Raw genomic sequence first — 18,108 nt, 5'->3', positions numbered from 1 at the left:
TGTTAGACTGCGGTGTTGCCCGGCATCGCCAACGCCTGACGCTTGCTTGCCAAATCCAGCTGTCTGCCTAGATCTGGCCGAGGTCGAAGCTATTAGCCATGTTCTCATCACTTTGCAGCGAAAGCCTATACGTAGGCCTTTTATTTCTTATTGTGTTGCCTCCCGGGTGACTATTTGATATTCGATCTTCTGGCTTAGTTAACCCATTGAGGGCTGGGCTTCAACTATAATATAGAATATATTATTAACACATCGTAGCATTATATCCCAATGCTATCACTATGGGACTACTTCATGTTCAATATGAGTACACACGAATACTGCTTGGGACTGGAAAATCAAGACATTGTGATTGGTACTGCACCGAGAAGTTCACATCTAATTTCTGCATCTTAATACCAAAGACGATTGTGCTAGCTTGACGTGGAAAAAACGTTACCATCCTAACGTCGCCACCCATCCTGTAGTGCTTCTCGAATGGTCACGGGCTTGATTTCCGGATACTTGGCGTTGAGAGAACCCTCGTGCGGTATGTCAAATTGACCTGTGACGGACCAGATGCCTAGAAGCGCCAGAAGCTGTCGGGTAAGGGCCTCGGGAAAGGGCGATAGGGCGAGCTCTGCCTTTTGCGCGGGGAGTTCGGTAGTTTCGCCCTTCTGAAGCTTTTCCAGAGGGTCGTAGGTTACATCAAAGGAGGAGCCTTTGCGCTGTTAGAGACGGGTTTGTACTTCAGTGGCTTGGTGGCTCACCTGTCACTTCTTCGGCCACCTTGACAAACTCATTCCATGTCGTCTTTTCACCGTAGCAAAAAGTCAACTCGTCCCACTTGGGTTCTTCAAGAAAAGCGGCGACGAATTTGCCTACATCGTATGTATAGGTGAACGCGATGGGCTCATTGCCGGTCCCCGGGATGGCCGCTTTCTTGTTTGCCACATCGATGGCAAAGGACAAGGGCGGCAGGTGAGTCTTGAGCGAGGTCAAATTGTAGCAGTCGAGAAAGTAGCCGACTGCGAAGCGAGTCCACTCAAGGTCTGTCTTGCGGAGTGCCTCGAGGGAGGATTTCTGAAAGACGGATGTCGGAGACCTGACTGTGGTTAGCCTGAAGATGGTTGTGGCTTGAGGTACTCACATCTCACTGGGAAGAGATCCCCAGCCGCTCATGATGAACCGCTTCACGGAAGAAGACTGGCCTGCGGCTTTGATCAAGTTGGCCTCGGCTGCGGAGGCTTCCTCGTTTGCGACTTGGATGGCGGATATGACTGTGTGCACGTTGTGCTGTTCCAACGCAGTGGCCACAGCCTCAACGTTGGAATAATCTACTGCAACATGTACTGGCTCTTCGGGGTTACTTGGACTCTCCTATTGGGACATGAGTTACAGTGCAACATGGAGTATAGATAGTTGTGGTGAGCTCACCTTACGACCCAGGACAATGAGCTTGAAGGCTGGAGATTGGGCAAGTATTTCGACAATGGTGCGGCCGACATGGCCTGTGCCACCTGCGACAGCAATGGCCTTCATCTTGAAAGAGTAGGGAAATGGAGGGAACGTGACGTTGTGGGAGGAGAAAGCTGGACTCTCGTGGTATCTGGGCTGGAACTTCTCGTTGGGAGCGAGGAAACGAGCCTCTATATAGTAAAGCCACCCTCTCCATGACTCGTTTCACTTAAGACGTGTTATGATGAGTGGAATCCCGGTGAAAACTTGGTGCTGAAGAAGCCCAAGCAATGGTACCTTGACACATGGGCAAGGAAATAAATAAGACGCTAGAGTATTTAGAGAATTATCCAACTCTTCATAAATATTTATAAAAAATATTATAAAATTATATATTAATTAGGAGATTTTTATATATTTTTATAATAATTTATTTAAAATATTTAGAGGAGGATTAATTATTATACTCGTCCTCGTGTCTCGTTTTTCCTTTACCCATGTGCTTGACTATCTCCCTCATGAGGCCGCGCGCTTTCCTTTTTAGGCAACCCTACAAATGCTAATGCGGTCATATCAGCAGAAACTTGACGCCGTCAACCTCAAAGCAATGACAAAGACTCCATGAATCCTTGTCTAGCTGGTTTCGAAGCCCCCAGACTCGTTCCATTAGCCCGAGTGCTTCCTTAGCCGTGCCAAAGGCTTGGAAGGGTCCCATCGCCGACACGACGCTTCTGAACATGTCCTCCTGCTCGGGTGCTGCTAGGCAGCCGGCAACGCAGAACGGCCACATGATACTACGGAGGGAGAGCTGCCAGGGAATTGTGCTGATGATTTCTAGAATGCGTTGAGCGCTGTGGAGGATCTTGGGGTGTAATGGATCCCAGCCTTCTACAACGATTGTGAGATGGAGTATTGTGGCGTGTATCCATGCCTCCACCACAGGAACTCGATTTTGAGCTTGGCTTGTCGAGTTGGACATGGTGAATAGCCCATCTTCCAGCATCCGCTCAAGCTCTATGCTTTGATTCCGCACCACTTCTGCTATGCCTGCCCTTTGGATGGGTTCAGCTGAGTGTTTCAATGACTCTAGCCTTGCAACCTCTCCAAGAGTGATGAGAACCCATCCGGGACATCCAACATAGTCCTCCATGCAGATACCTTGAGGCTTATAGCTTGAGTTTTGGCTCGAAGGGTGATTATCCGAAATGAGAGAGCTATGATAGCGTCGAAGCTGGGGAGGGGCTTTTAGAGGCACACTGGATATGATATCCGCAAAGATGAGGAAAGCGGTAAAGAATTGGAAAGAAGCCTGGTCGGCGGTCCATACGCTGAAACCCAACTGTGCTCCGTTGAAAAATGGCCAATCTTGACCCATGGCTCTCAACACGGCTCCCAGATCATGTTGCCCATCTTTCATGCCGTGAGTCTCGAAAATGTCGTTGAACAACGCCAAAGCGGCCGCCAGATGCATGTTCCAATCACCCCCTCTCGCCATGATCGTTTCAAAGATCAAGAGTTGAACAATTCCCCCCAAGACATGTGTTTGGCGAAAGACATCGGCCTTGGTGTGCTTGTTTAGACCATCCATGTCCTGCCTAATGATCTTGAGAGAAGTCTTCATATGAAGCGCAAGCGTATCCCACACATGCTGCTCGCAAGGCGTACGTAGAGTATGGCTCACGTCTTTGGCAAGAGTCAGTGTGAAATAGTAGGCGCTGATGCTGAGGGCTGTGTATTTGATGCCCAGTTGACCCTTGAGGATGGCTAAGAGCCAGGTGCGTCCGCCGCTTATGTTCGTGGGCTTGTACCATGGGAATAAGAAGGGAAACACAGTGTCTAGGTATAGTGTCATGAGGAAATCATCCGTTTCATCCTGGCCGGTTGCGTGTACTGGTGCAGCAGAGCCAGTCGACGCTGGGCTGTCATGCGAGGGAGGAGGCTGAAGGGAAGTAGAGGACTCTCCAAGAGGAAGAACTTGAACAGAGAATTCCTTGTCGCGACGCGATGAAGAGCCCTGTCTCACTTGAGCCTTGATGGCCTTTGCCATGTCATGCTGCTTCTGACCCCCGTCCATCCACTCTGGCTTCACGGCGCTGTAGTGGCAGTCGATGTCCAGACCGGCACAGGCCGCACAGACGGGTCGGATTCGGTCGCATTTTTTCCTCCGAAGGCGGCACGTCCAACAGGCCGGTGATGACATGTCGTGAATTACGGCGTTGACCGAAGTTTGCTGATGCTGCACCGTGATGGAGGTGGTGAGAATGAGTGGGGGATCTTGGCCAGGGGTAGAGGCGCGCGCTGCCCGAGAAGGGTAAAGCGTCTTTTCCGCTGGCGCTAGTGGTCAGCGACAACATGGGTTGACTCCATTCAGAGGCATGCAGAAGTTCACCGTTGAGGAGTTTCTTATAAAGCATCTTGAGGGATTATGGTCAGGAGGCCTATCATAACGTGAAGTATCCGAGTTGCCCTTAGCCCTTGTAGATTGCTTACAAAAACCAATCCTTCTGGATTATTTGAGATAGAATGCATTGATATAAACCGAGTATAAAGCGTCTCTGTTTCTTCTCGAGCAGCGACTTGACCATCGACACTCACTGACCCTCAACACACACAGTCAAAATGTTATTACAAATTCTTCGCTTCACGCTCCCAGCCTCCACGACAATCTCAAGCCCCGCGTTCTTGAGCCTTCGAAAAGCTGTGGCAACGGCTGGGGTTAAGATCCAGTACTTTGGCTACTCCGTGGTAGCTCGAGTGGCGCCCCTACCCAAGAAGAGACACGAAGTATCTTGGATTATTCGTACGCGGCCTCGTCAGACTCATGAAATTGTAGACATTGCTGACACGATTCTTGTTAGAATGGCCGGATGATTTAGATCTGTCTCAGCGACCCGCTCTCAAAGAGACATTCGACGAACTGTCGCAGAACAGCGCCACGAGCTTCCTGGTAGATATTCCGCGCGATGACCCGGCCGATCTACTGACGGCGTTGAAAGCGCCGATTTGCGAAGTGGTACACTCAACTAGCTACTCTCAAAGTGTAAATGGCTGACAGGTCGCTACAGGGCGCAATGAGAATGAAGCAGGATGCGCCTATTTTTGTCCCTCCGCTTCAGACCTCGATGCACAAGACATTCACCGACTGTTACCAGATGCAGGGCTTTGTGGGAGGCGACTGGGGCTATGCGGCCAATACTAACATTTCTGGAGGCGGAGATGTGGCCTTGGTTGAAGGGCGGCTCCAGGACGAGCAGCGGAGGCTTGCGATATACTTTTTCGGATGGGAGAGTGTCGAGGTATGTTGCATCGACCGCCCAGAAACAAAGGGACTTGACTGATAAAGTTACTAGCTTCATGAAGATGCTGGCCATACTGCCATATTTGCCGAGGAGATGGATAAGCTGAGACCTTGGATGGACAAGGATAGCGGCGCGTGGTATGTCACGCTTAGGAAGCACGAGGAGAATCTGTGAAAGCGGTCCCAGTGAGCTTATGGACTTGAACATTGGGTTGAAAGTTACATGTGGCGCTGTCTAGGATGGTCATTGGAGAAACTGCCGCGGCTAGATGGTTGGGAACCCCTAGGTAGTAGACTCGGACAACCTGCAACCTTGGTCAAACTCCCTATTCTTTTGTGCCCACTATCTAGTGTCCGAGACCATTGCTACCCCTAAAAAAAAAAAATCACTTTATTGTAATTTTTATTAGAATTCGCCCAGGATGCGGGATTGTGTTGTTGGGCCGTCCACAAACAGAGCATTCCTCGCTTCAATCAACTTTAGAGGCTTAGTTTCTCTGGCCGTAGCCCTACCCCTTTCAACAACATGACTTAACTTTAGAGGCATAGACTCAAATGCATGGACTCTTTATAAAAGATTAATTCAGAGAATTTTGTATTCTATTTTCATTGCTTCTTTATTCTCTAGCAAAGCCCTCGCCTCCAACAAGGCCTGGAAAGCACTTCTTGAGACCATTCCTGGATTCAGACCGCTGAACCTGAAGCGAAAGCTGATTCACTGCGGCATGCGCGACGTCACTGAGGATCAGAGAGACGGCGTCGTTCATGCTGGTTTCCCTGTTGTATGGGGTAGCACAGAAGAAAAGGTGAACTTCAAAGATGAGCTCCAGTCGTTGTTGATCCAGAAAGATGCCTGCCCTAGAGCGGTCCATCTCGATCTCGACTACCTCGACATGTCTGTTGGTATTGCCAACAAGTACGTCGCACCTGGTGGTCTGTCAAAGCAGAATCTTGTGGGATGTATGGATATGGTTCCGGCAAGATCTTGACCTCTCTCACTGACGATTGCGTCTTACGATCCCTCATGCGATGCCGAGGGAAAGATAACCCCGGTGGCTATTGTTAGTGTTGTAGCATTTTTAAGAGCCTCCTGAAGTTTGGCGTGCTGGCACCAAAGGCTGGGTAAATCATGTCTCGGAGGGCATTGGTAGTCGGAAGGCAGATTCTGTAGTAAACGGTGTATCTCAATATTAGATCATGGGTATCTTGGCTCTGCATGTCATGAAATAAGTGTCATTCCTTTTCGTGATTCTTTGGCCGAGCCCCTGACTGCAATACGGGGTGGTTAAAAATTCTGATGATCGCTATCCCAGGAACGAAACCAGAGTGACGATAATCCGCTTAACGCCGGCTGTACTAAAGACGGCGTCGTGATGCCAAAGCGCATGTCTGAGGCTAGAAATAATGACCCCAGCCTCTATGTTTTCGGTTGTTCCGGTGTCGCGACCGCTTTGGCATGGAGATCGGGTTTAGGTAGGCAAGGGCCGAGACAGAACCGGGCCGGGAACTGGCTAGTTGACCGAGCGTCTTTACTCAAAAGGGGAAGAAAATGCGAGAGCCGGTCGGGAGGCAAACTCACGAGGTGGGGATTACTTGATAGAGTGTGAAGAAACCTCTTGTTGATTGTGGAGTGAGAGTTCAGCTACGGCCCCTGAGAAGTTGTTTCGGCGGATGCGGATGGCCAGACAGGCAGACACACGGTGATCAGCTTTCAAAATATTACGTCCAGATCGAGCCTGCTTCTCAGCTCACTGGGAATGGTGTAAAGACTAACACGATGCTGTGCGAGGTCATGATGCTATGATGTGTTGACAATCTGTTTTTTATTATAGTTGCAGCCCAGCCCTTGATTGGAACCGAGCCAGAAGATCGATGATGTGCGAAGCTGGGTTAAAATGCCGCCATTGTGTTGAAAAGTGTGTTGGCTGATACAACAGTCTCTGTGACTATATGGGAAAGGAGTAAAATAAAGCATGTTGAAATGTTTACAGAATTTATTGATCAGGTAACCAGACACACTGATTATCTTAGAAATGCACGGTTGGACCTTGACTACTCAAATCTAACACTTGAGACTACCTGGAACTAGATGCACTTTTGGAATGATCTTTGAGTTTCCGTCTACAAAGCTTTTGGATGCCATCTGGCTGCAATCTCCCTATCTCGCACCATGACGTCCGGAATTATGCTAGCTCAGAGCTTTCCATGTTGCTAGAGTACTTGCGGAACTGAGCAAACACAATCATGTCTTCGCCCACGGTGCCGAGAGGAACCATGGAACGGCATTCAAGAGGTAGTTCTTTTCCTGAGAGTACGCCAAAAGACTGGTGAAATACGTCATATTTCCAGTCAGAGAGAGAAGAAAGAAGAGAATCGCCAGACCTGGAAGCATCAGTGTTGTGAATGGTACTGATAAAAAGATCGTGCTGCTTACCTTCGCACGAATTTTCTCTGTAGTTCTTGATGATTTGCGGAATATGGGCACTTTTGTCGTGTTAGTCTGGCGTCGGGTTTTAAAAAGACGAATTTGGCTCACCGTAAGTAGCAGACGGCGCTGAAATAACCCAGAATTATACCCACTGTCTCAAGCATCTTGTTAGAGTTTGGCTCTGGATCTTGCGTATCCGTTTTGGCACTGTCCAGAAAGCCCATCTTGAAAGCACTAAGCCATGCAATGAATCCCACAACACCAACTGCGAGTAGGCTCAGCGTGTTGGATACCCAGGGGTTCATTTTGGATCTTTGAGTTGAGCTGCTCTGCTGCGTTGTGGACAGTAGTGGCGTCTCCTCACATGAGACCACATCTACTCCCGTAGAGGAGACTGATTGCGGGAGAGAGTTGGCCGTCTTGTAGTAGAAGGATTGACTGATGAGAATCAAGTCGGCAATGCAAAAGTAGCCTGCCAGCCCAATCGCAGTAGGCGCAAGGCGTGTGAGAAGAGCTCCTAGATACAGTCAGGGTTCATCCAGAGACTGGTTGTGTAAGCTAAGTACGTACCGACAAAGTTTGCTATATCTCCGATTAGTCAAATGAATAGGAAGGCCATGCCAAGGCCCTCGGCACTCCCTGACTTGTAATTGGCATGAAGCTGGGGCACCTGCGGAGCGGTTAACGTTTTCTCTGGGCAGTGAAGTAAGCACGACATACCAGCACCGTTATCCACGCTGTGAGGCTGATACTTCCCAAGATGCCTGAAACGGCTTCGTTTAGAGGCATTGGAATCATGGCGATTTTCGAAGAGAACATGTGTTGAGTAGTAGCGTAGATAAGGAATTCCCCAAACTGCTTCACACAGCGTATTTCTGAGACTCCAGAACAAGTTGCAGGTGAATTGATGCGAGAAAGAGGAACAGGATCACACTGCTAGAGTAATCCCTTAAACCAATCTTGTTGTTTCTTTTATACGACCGGGCCAAAATGAGGACTTCCTCTGAAGTTCAAGTCTAGTGGATCACTTGTGCCGGTTGATATCGGCATCTGGTGGTGCCGGCCGCTGGCAACTGCCACTCCATGAGGAGCTCAGGCTGTTGAACGAAAGGATCTTCATGTACTATAGCGGCAAGAAATCTGTTGTACCGTGAGTGAGGCAGAAGACCATTCACGTCGCGTCCTCAGAGCGGATTATCTATTCCTTACTGGCGATATCTGGGTATTCAGACATCTCAAAGAATAAGAAGAAGGAACGGATTTGTAAAGCTGTGCAGTACTAGTTGAAAATAAAGATATGCTTATCGCTCTTGACAGGTAAATAACTGTACCCAGTATCGTCATTTGAGATGCCACCACCAAACGTGCCCCCCATACACTCAATGATGACCTCCCTGGACAACACTTAATTCAACATTGGAGCCCAACTTGCCACAGACCCCGGCATAGGGTGCAGATGACAAAGTGCCGCCGAAAGGGCGTAACAACAGGGGTTCCGCATTTTCTTGCCGAGTTAGTCCTAGCCCTGGTGGGTTATCAGCCTCTCTTCTCAGGAAAAACGGGCTCATGATGTGATTCGGTGTTGATGTTTACCCCGAATTATATTTGCAAATATGAAATGTATGGGGCATCGCTTAAGTTCGGTCCTTTTGTTTGGAGTCGTTCTTGTACGTGATGTCGCGTGTTGGACAAGTTCGTCCTGGATTGGAGGCTGAAGGAATGAACCGGGGTCCCCCTCACGGAACCACCTTTGGATTCTTTCGAGAACGAGCCAAGATTTCCATTACTCGTCGGCCTCGGTCTATAGCGGCCCCCTACGGATAGCCATATCGGGGATCGGCGGGGACTAGTTATGCTTCCTTCATGTCAGCAAGCACAAACGCAAGCCAACGATTTGATGTTGGATGCCTTCTCGTCGCGGGTTTGTTGGGACTATCGTATAGTTTCTACAGTCAAAGCATTTCGTGAACCATGACCTAAGACGCCATTCGCAAAGGTTGTTAGGGCCTTTTCCTCCTTTGCCCATCTCTCATAGCCTTTCTAAAATTCCCTTACTGCCTGAGTCTCACATGATCTAGCAGAAAGCAGGCCGGGAATCGCATTGCTTTCACATTTGGTGCCATTAGGGTAGGCACCTCTTACTTGGCTGAGGCAGTGTATGTTGAGTGGAGATGTTGAGCAACTGCAACAAGGCTGTTGAGTAGGTCTAAAGGCTGTGGTTTCAAGGATCGTCTTGGTAATGCGCTAGGGTCTGTCGGTAGACATCACGAAGGGGAACATGTCGAAAGAGAGCTGACATGGAACCAGATTGTCACGGAATTTGAAACTTCCCCGGACAGTGATTAGAAACTGGAGTGATTGCGGAGCTGGACAAGCGGATAGATTCCGCCTAAGAGGTTTCAAAGTTGAAGTCCCTTCCCAGCACGTAGTAGTTCAGCTGACTTGAGTGTGCTAATATCTAGTCTCGGCACCTCCCCGAGGTCTAATCAAGACTTCCCTTTGGTCCGGTTGGTTAGGACACATAAGATGGGGTCGCTTACCCACGGGAAAGATTGAAAGCGTCTTCCACAGGGCGCAAACCGTCGCCATCGTCAGCCCCAGGTTTCTACTCCAGGTTTCCTGAGTGGAGAACCATCTAGATGGATCCCGTGGGGAAGGCCCCGCGAGACGAGACGTTCTTGTTACCAAATAATCTGAACGGTAGCGCATGGAGATCTGGGGTCTGGAATGGGAACTGCGAGATTGATTGACCTGGGGTAAAAGAGGGAGTGAGGATGGGTGTATTGATGATTAATGCGGATTTTGACCTGAGGCCCACGATGCGCCGCCGGCCAAGCTAGGGGTTAGTTGCCGAGTGGATGATCAACAACAGACTTGACGGGAATGGATTTTGAGTGGAAATACTGAGTAATTACAATGGAGAAGCTTGAAGCACTTAATTATTGATAAAATAGATGCATGCATATGGACTTGTGTGCTTCTAGAAGGCATGGAGGGCATATTCATTTACTCCGCATGAACCTCTGATACCGCCTGCAGATTCAATAGACAGAGCCTCAATGAACCAGTTCCTCTGACACGTTTCTCCCCCGACGTCGGCGCAAGGCCAAACTGACCGGCGGCGCTGAACATGACACAACCCGGCGGCGGCGGCGGCCCGCCCGCCGCTGAGGTCCGGAGGGAGCGGGTCTAGTCCGGCCCTGGTTTCTCAAACATAATACTAACGTAATGTAAATAGAAACTCGACGGGGCATGACTCGAGATTTGACAAGGCAAAGGGCGTGATAAAATTTGCTTGGCTAATTATCTCGGCTTCTTTCCTTGAGGCATCCTTTGATTGCTTGTGAAGTTGTGAGTGTGCGTTGGTTTTTGGTGTTAATTTTTTGTTGATCTGTGCCAGACAAGGAAATGTTCGAGAATGATGCAGGCCATCATGGCTTGGCTGGTTGGGGTAAGTGAGGAGTCGCGCAACTTCACGACTTTAAATACCTGCGATGAACCTTTTAAAGCACCCTTGATAACGATTTGAATAAACAATTATAAACCATAAATATCAAAGAAGTCATCACAGGCTTAAAATGACCCATTCTACCTCCCAATTACTCGGTTACTCGGCCAAATGCCTGTCATGAACTCCAAAAATTTGCACCCCCCTCCCTGTCCAGTGGAGAATGCACCCATGCGGAGTAAGCGGATTTCGTCGGCTGAAGCTGGTGACTTGGAGAACCACACGGTTCACGCTCCACTGTCAGTGCATGAAAGATTGACTCTTCAAGATGCAAGATAGACTCGCCCTGGGAACCACTGACGGTTTTCCCCATGGAGATTTACGTAAAATCATCGACTCCTTTAAATCCGGGGATAACGAAAAAAAGACTGTCATTATCTTTGGAAAAACGCGGAGTAATCAGACAAGTGAGACCATGTGTGGAGATATCGCGTAGCGTCTTGTTGTCGCCGAGACTAGAGATGGGATGGGATAGTACTAATACCCTCGCCCCGTTCAGTCAAACTCTGACTTTTCTTCTTCTTTTCCTTCTTTTCAAGCTCATCTTCTGGGGAAGATCCAGATACCCAGATTTATTTCACGGCTCTTCGTCTTTGGAGTATACCATTCACCATGTCGGTCGAAAAAGTTGTCGACACAGCTCCCGTCACGGGCGAAAAGGGTGTGGCGAAGGACGGTGCCTTTGCCGAGGAGCAGGCTCACTCTATTAGAAATGAGGGCCTCGCGGGAACCGGACAGGAGTATGAGAAGGAGGACTTTTTGACACGTACTGGTTTGAATGCCAGGTCTTTTCAGAGGAAGCATTATGGCCCCGGCCTTGTCGAGCTTGATCGAAAGATGAAGCCGAGACATCTGCAGATGGTTGCTATTGGAGGATCTATTGGTGCTGGATTCTTTGTTGGCTCTGGATCTGCTTTGGCTAAGGGTGTAAGTGATGGCATATTATTGCTGGTTGACATGATGCTGATCGTGTAGGGACCTGGTACATTATTCCTCGACTTCTTGCTCATCGGAATCATGGTTTTCAACGTTGGTAAGTCAAGACACTTTGCATTACTCACGTACATATCAACTGACACCTTCCAGTCTACGCTCTTGGTGAACTCGCCGTCATGTACCCCGTATCAGGTGGCTTCTACACATACGCAACCCGTTTCATCGAACCCTCATTCGGCTTCGCCATGGCCTGGAACTACGTTCTCCAATGGGCCGCCTCCCTCCCCCTCGAGCTTACCGTCTGCGCCATCACGATCCAATATTGGGCCCCCGATGTTTCCCCCGGCGTGTGGATCGCCGTCTTCCTCGCCGCCATCATCATCCTCAACGTCTTTGGCACCCTTGGATACGCCGAAGAGGAATTTTGGGCGGCGTGCTTTAAGCTCACATCCATCTGCATTTTCATGATTGTCGCTCTTGTGCTTGTTTGTGGCGGAGGACCTTCAAGTGGACGATACGACACATACTCTGGCTTCAAGCTCTGGCAGGACCCGGGTGCCTTCAAGAACGGCTTCAAGGGCTTCTGTTCCGTCTTCGTTACTGCCGCTTTCTCCTTTGCTGGCACTGAACTGATCGGCTTGGCTGCGGCTGAGGCTCGCAACCCTACCGAGTCGGTGCCCAAAGCCGTCAAGCAGGTATTTTGGCGAATTTGCCTTTTCTACATTGTTGCTCTTTTCTTCATCGGTCTCTTGATCGACTGCAATGATGAGTCTCTGCTCTCTTCTAGCTCTTACTCCAGCACAAAGGCGTCACCATTCGTCCTCGTCGGGAAGTACTCTGGCCTCAAGGGTTTCGACCACTATATGAACGCTGTCATCCTGTCGGCTGTTCTGTCTCTTGGTATTGCTTCAGTTTATGGAGGTTCTCGCACGCTCCTTGCTCTCGCGCAGCAGGGATACGCGCCCAACCTCTTTACATGGATTGATCGAGCTGGCCGCCCTCTCCCCTCGGTCATCTTCATCATCCTCTTTGGTCTTCTGGCCTTCCTTAACCTGGACGCTGCTGGCCCCGTCATTTTTGATTGGCTGTTGGCCTTGTCTGGTCTGTCTATGCTTGTCACATGGGCTTCCATCTGTGTCGCTCACATCCGATTCCGAGCTGCGTGGAAGCACAACGGCCGCAGCCTTGATGAGATCCCTTTCAAGGCCATTGGTGGTGTTTATGGTTCATGGTTCGGTCTGATTTTCGTCATCATCGTTATGATGGCTCAGGTAAGAAAGAGACTTAAAATCCATTCTCAAGATGCACAAGCTGACAGTGTTTACAGTTCTACACCGCTATCGTTGCTCCCCCTGGAGAGTCAGGAATGGGCACAGTTGAGGGCTTCTTCAAGCAATATCTTTCCTTCCCCATTGTGCTGGCATTCTGGGCCGGAGGATGGCTCTGGAAGCGAACAAAGTGGATCAAGATCGAGGAGATCGACATTGACACGGGTCGACGTGAGCACGACTGGGAGGCTATCCGTGCCTACCGAGCCGAGCTGGCCAGCTTCCCTGCTTGGAAGCGCCTCGCTTATACTATGTTCTAATTACTACATCTTTGCTGTCTTGGGACAGAGACGCTAGAGATGAGCTACGTGAAGGAGCAGTGGCTTGTACATATATGAATAAAGATCATCACAAATCGTCTTGCGCACCCCTAGACAAAGTTACTCGTGAGCAGAAAGTTTTAAGACGACTGACGGCACAGAATACTTCTGCAATGGTGCATGCCCTGAAGAACAAACGTTCGTTGATCACAGCGCCTTGGCTTGTCAACGAGTAGTTCTACGGCTGGCTCAGTGATTCATTCATTAGTAACAAGACTTCCTCAATGTTAGTTTTCTGAAGCCAGCGTGGTGGTCGACTCAAAAATACGTTGCAAGTTATTGTGCCCCTTGTGTCAACAGTGTGATTGACTCTGTTCTCCAGTCGAACATGCTCTCTATATTGCCCTGATGCAGCGGTTGTGATCGAGGCTGGACTAGAAAGCCTTTGTTCTTATCTACCCAGAAAAACATCCCTGAATACAGGCTCTGTTCAACAGTTCACGCCCAGACCAGTGTCACGGTCCAGCAGATTTCCATTTATCCACCTCCTTTGTTCACATTCATTGACTCAATGGCATTCTTTCTAAGGGTCTATAAAGAGCATCCCACCCTGCATAAATGTCGAGGCAAACTTGAAACCATCTCACAAATCGGGACAAATTCTCAACTAACCCACCCAACTCCACCAGCGATCAACTACTGACAATGGCTTTTGCTCACCAGCTCGATCTTGTAGATCGTCAGTGCAACTTGTGCTTTAACCCTCTGCCACTCACTGAGGAACCAACTCCGGAAGTAAGTGAGCTTGAACTGATGATGAGACAGATCGAAATTCTCTTCCCAGTCGACATGCAAGGCGCCCTCCTGACAATGAGTGAAAACATCTCATACATGGATGTCTGCCTCGATGCCCAGGAGCAAATCTGCGGCATTTGGAGATCTGCCGAAGCTATCGACTGCTTCCTTCGACCTCTTCAAGGAACAGCCCGGACGATGCTCGTGGATCGCTTGATCATGCACCAGCAAGCCCTGAACGCGGCGGCTGCGAGGCTGCACCAAGACTTGACCAACTTTATGCAGTCGCTTGGATTCATGGGACAGCCAGATGGCTTGGAGGATAGGGCTTGGAAAATGTGAGTTTTTAATCCTCGAGATTTGATTGCTGATGAAGCTGAGACCGACATCCCTAGGCGTGCCACAGATTGAACAGAATACGCCAGATGGGTATGGGTCTTTTACTGCAGGCAGTACAAAGGCGAAAAATAGGCCACTATCTTAGCATTGGGATATAATGCTATGATGTGTTGATATTGTGTTTTGTTACGTACTTGAAGCCCCGCCCTTCATGGGACAACTGCGCCAAAAGATAGAATAGAATATGCCAAAATCAAGCCCCGTCGCTAGGTAAAGCAAATAACTTCAAGTCCCCAGTCTAAAAAATACAAAGAGGAATTATTTTTCTTCCAAATTCATTATTGAAACATCGAGTTGTGAAGTGTTGAACCTTGTAAAATGTCCAAGAGGCACCACCTAATCAGATAAGCTCAATTGTTCTGCTCTCCCAGTCCTGACAAAGGTTCATGCCCCCGAGAACATGAGTTTTGGGATCTGAAACAAAGATGCCTATCCGAAAGAACCTGCCCGGTTCTTTGGCGGGATGTAACAAGAGCCCGTACACAACGAGTTGCTTCTTGCAATTTAAGCACAGCCGTTGATCGTCTTCCTCAACCTGATCCGAATCGCCTAGATCCAACGCTTGTTCTTCCTTGGCATTTGTATTGCCAAGTGTTTCGTCGCTTGGGCTATCCTCGTTAGCGCTGAGCTCGTGGCAATAGCAAGGCTGTGGCCTTTTCACGATGCAACTTCCGAGAAGAAACAAGGTGAGCCCTCCAGCATCTGCTCCTCCCTCCTTGAACCATTTCCAGTCAGGCCGCAAATGAATTCTCTCCTTATTATCGAGATGGTCAAATTTCCGCACAAAGTCCCAACCAGATGGAACCTCTGAAGCTTTTGATCGCAAAGTGAGCTTGCCACTTCTTAGCCGGCCATACGGATTGGATCCAACTAGATCCATCTTGGCATCAAAGAGTGTAAATTCTTGCTGCAGCACTTCCAATTCTTGCCAAAGATCAAAAATCTGGCTTCCATAAACACATACAGAGCGACTGTCTCTGGCCCAGCTCCATGAGGGCGCAATGTATGGATCTGGCGACTCCAAGGAAGTAATGAGATCCTGACGGTGGGGATGTGGGAATTCGGCCTGCCAGAAAAGACCTCGACAAAGATCATTTCTCCACAATCCCGCCAGGTATTCATCGTGCAGCACATCTTGGTATAGTTTGGCCAAACCAGAAATAGCCGGGAGCCGGTCTGTTTGACGTGTTAACCGAGTGCCTGAAAAGCCCGTCATTATTCGAAACCATCCAACGTAGTTTAAGTATCTTTGTGCTGAATGTGCGAAGACGGTGGTGCTATCGTCTTTATGGAATTGAGCCGAGAGGCCTATGCGTCCAAAGAGAAGAATCCTTTGCCCTACCACCCTTTCTTGGTAAACCCAGCCTCTGGTCCTCCACCTCGATGACAAGAAATCTTCGACTGCAAGTTTGTAGAAAATGGCCGGGTTACCAAACTTGTCCGGATGTGGCACCTGTACGAGGCGGTATGATCCATGAATTCCTGGTTTGAGCTTTGAATGGAATGGTAGGTGGATGAAAGGCTTGGTCAAGGAGAGGAAGCCCTCGTTGCACGAGTCAGATGCGGGTGCGGCGATGACAAAGTAAGCATCCTTGAAGAGCATAGCCATAAGGGCAGACTCTTGTTCCCAATCGTAGGCATCGTCCTGGATGATGCAAACGGCATCGACCCAGAGGTATCTCACACCAAAGGCCCGACATACCACCACGGCGTCTCTGATCACTGGGGATACTTCAGAGAGCTTGAAGCCCCGGTATCGATCGTGGAGATTACACCTCAAGGTCTTGAATTGGGTTTCTGCATCTTTGGGAGTGCCCCAGCAATAGCTAAGAGCAGCGTACGATTGGTCAAGGCGCTCATGTTTCGTTACAAGTTTGAGCTCTTCTCCCTCTGGATCTGCGCCAAGGTCAATGACGCGGGTTGGAAAAAAGTCCGAGGTTGATGGGGGGAACTTGTTGAGCTTAGCACTCATCTCGCTGATTTTCTCTTGAGTGAGAAAATTTAGCGATGGTGTTGACTGCACTCGTAGCCATCCTTGGCATTGTTCTAGAGGCATTAGCAGGTTGTCACGGGCATACTAATGGCTTGCATCTTACCATCCTGTGAGTCAATAGTGAACCGTAACCTGGGTCAGTTGTTAGCCACTCCTCTGAGGGTCATGGCCTTCTGTGATGGGCCTAGGAGAACAGACGTTTCAAAGGCATCCTTGTAGCCAGGGCGGAATATCTCAAGACACATCCCGTACAGAGCGAATGGCATGTTGTTGTTTTGAGGCAACCACGCATAAGCAATCTTGAGGGAGATTTCCTGCACCTCAAACTGGCAACCTATTTCAGAGTCCATGATGGCCGATCTGAGGAAGCAGCAAAAGTAGCATTCGGCCGAGGCGGATAAGAGAGGCAATTCAGGTAGCCAGTCGTGGAATTCGAAATCGGACGGTAAAATTGCGCCTTTACCTGCGGTGTATGTGTTCAAGTTTGAGGGAAATTTGAGCATCTCGGATCCTTGCGATAGGGCAATGGAGCCTCGGTTGAGGCTGTCATCGAAGCAGGCGCCTTGGCATCTCTCGCAAAGTCTCTTGGAGCAGCTGTCGCTGCTCGTTGGGTTGGGCTCTTGCGCGCTCATTGTGAAGGGAACTCGACTTGCGTTTTTATGTAATGGGGCATCGATATTGTAAAAATTTGAGGTTGAAAAGGATCAACTCTGACTGAAGTGGCGGTGCTTATTTTCTATGAGGGGATTTACCTGCTGGGGGAGGCTTAGCGTTAGGCTTTCAACGAGGCAGATGCTCACGTGCTCTGCAGTGATAGAGTGAATAGCCCAGGTCACAGACTTGTCATGTACCTACCTACTTTGACGAGGTGTAAAAGGATTTAACTAGGTATTTTTAATGAAGTTTGCGATGTCTTGTTGATATTTGGCGATATTTTGACTGGCTTGTATATCGTCGACTGTTCTGATTATTTTATTCATCATATGGAAATCGACGGGATTTACAAAACGCATGGCTGGTTTTCCCCCCCTCCAAACCATGCCATATATCTGGCAGATAAAAAATATTCAGACTTTCTTGTCCATGGATCAGGAGATTTCTGCAGGAGATTCCTAGAAGCCCACTCTGCTGAAGTCGTGAAATACCCATGTTGCGTCTTAATCAACTTGCATGCATTAACTCACTGGCGAATTTTCAGAAACGTTTAGTTTGAATAGTAGCCTGTAGGTTCAAGAGCTTTGATTTGTCTACATCTTATATCCACCTTCCTATGCATCCTGTCTGGTCATTCATTCTAGAAGATTAACGAGCCGCATTTCCGACTCCAGCCTCATTGGTGAGTGTGGTATTGACGGCACCAGTCACAAACTGTGCCTCGAGGAGGTTTGGCGACCACGTAGCAGCCGCAAGGGCATGCGCACATAGGATTCGCCATGTCAACTGGCGCGGGGGCGTCAGTGGCTCCGGTTGGGCAGGTGGCCTTGTTAGACTGAGTTGAAGAACACATCGTGAATGTATAAATGGTGCAAATCTGTAGAGATGATATCCTGCAAGACATGTGTGTGGCTATTGGCTAGCCCTGGTGGTCATGGGACTAGATATAAAATTGAGTTAAGCTATTGAATTAAGCTTAAGTGGACGCGCGACCCTAGAGGCCGCCGAACAAACCATCACCGACCAGCCCAGTCAATTAATGACGGTCGTTAAACTGTAGCTAACCTACACT

General features: G+C 49.0%; 7 protein-coding genes across 7 annotated transcripts; 3 read left to right on the top strand and 4 right to left on the bottom strand.

Moving 5' to 3' along the window:
- Positions 1-443: 443 nt before the first annotated feature.
- Positions 444-1,521, bottom strand: NECHADRAFT_46266 (uncharacterized protein; the record flags this gene model as incomplete). Its single annotated transcript, XM_003046931.1, has 4 exons — positions 444-700; positions 750-1,084; positions 1,130-1,359; positions 1,417-1,521. The coding sequence occupies 4 exons, from the start codon at positions 1,519-1,521 to the stop codon at positions 444-446; spliced, it is 927 nt and encodes a 308-aa protein (XP_003046977.1).
- Positions 1,522-2,005: 484 nt separating this feature from the next.
- Positions 2,006-3,637, bottom strand: NECHADRAFT_83501 (uncharacterized protein; the record flags this gene model as incomplete). Its single annotated transcript, XM_003046930.1, has 1 exon — positions 2,006-3,637. The coding sequence occupies one exon, from the start codon at positions 3,635-3,637 to the stop codon at positions 2,006-2,008; it is 1,632 nt and encodes a 543-aa protein (XP_003046976.1).
- A 419-nt stretch (positions 3,638-4,056) lies between these two features.
- NECHADRAFT_83500 (uncharacterized protein) lies at positions 4,057-5,724 on the top strand (the record flags this gene model as incomplete). Its single annotated transcript, XM_003047096.1, has 5 exons — positions 4,057-4,237; positions 4,296-4,477; positions 4,596-4,733; positions 4,788-4,873; positions 5,364-5,724. 5 exons carry the CDS (start codon positions 4,057-4,059, stop codon positions 5,722-5,724), a joined length of 948 nt encoding a protein of 315 aa, XP_003047142.1.
- Positions 5,725-6,977: 1,253 nt separating this feature from the next.
- NECHADRAFT_83499 (uncharacterized protein) lies at positions 6,978-7,961 on the bottom strand (the record flags this gene model as incomplete). Its single annotated transcript, XM_003046929.1, has 5 exons — positions 6,978-7,117; positions 7,170-7,219; positions 7,272-7,680; positions 7,734-7,745; positions 7,916-7,961. The coding sequence occupies 5 exons, from the start codon at positions 7,959-7,961 to the stop codon at positions 6,978-6,980; spliced, it is 657 nt and encodes a 218-aa protein (XP_003046975.1).
- A 3,322-nt stretch (positions 7,962-11,283) lies between these two features.
- On the top strand, positions 11,284-13,195 carry NECHADRAFT_45958 (uncharacterized protein; the record flags this gene model as incomplete). Its single annotated transcript, XM_003047095.1, has 4 exons — positions 11,284-11,598; positions 11,647-11,704; positions 11,758-12,878; positions 12,935-13,195. 4 exons carry the CDS (start codon positions 11,284-11,286, stop codon positions 13,193-13,195), a joined length of 1,755 nt encoding a protein of 584 aa, XP_003047141.1.
- A 705-nt stretch (positions 13,196-13,900) lies between these two features.
- Positions 13,901-14,401, top strand: NECHADRAFT_83497 (uncharacterized protein; the record flags this gene model as incomplete). The annotated part of the gene is made up of 3 exons (XM_003047094.1): positions 13,901-13,990; positions 14,021-14,328; positions 14,386-14,401. The coding sequence occupies 3 exons, from the start codon at positions 13,901-13,903 to the stop codon at positions 14,399-14,401; spliced, it is 414 nt and encodes a 137-aa protein (XP_003047140.1).
- Positions 14,402-14,729: 328 nt separating this feature from the next.
- On the bottom strand, positions 14,730-17,014 carry NECHADRAFT_83496 (uncharacterized protein; the record flags this gene model as incomplete). The annotated part of the gene is made up of 3 exons (XM_003046928.1): positions 14,730-16,435; positions 16,486-16,514; positions 16,581-17,014. The coding sequence occupies 3 exons, from the start codon at positions 17,012-17,014 to the stop codon at positions 14,730-14,732; spliced, it is 2,169 nt and encodes a 722-aa protein (XP_003046974.1).
- Positions 17,015-18,108: the final 1,094 nt, after the last annotated feature.

The sequence above is a fragment of the Fusarium vanettenii genome (genome assembly GCF_000151355.1).
Source record: "Fusarium vanettenii 77-13-4 chromosome 8 genomic scaffold NECHAsca_17_chr8_1_0, whole genome shotgun sequence".
In the NCBI taxonomy this organism is placed as follows: domain Eukaryota; kingdom Fungi; phylum Ascomycota; class Sordariomycetes; order Hypocreales; family Nectriaceae; genus Fusarium; species Fusarium vanettenii.
This window is presented reverse-complemented; position numbering and strand designations above follow the sequence as displayed.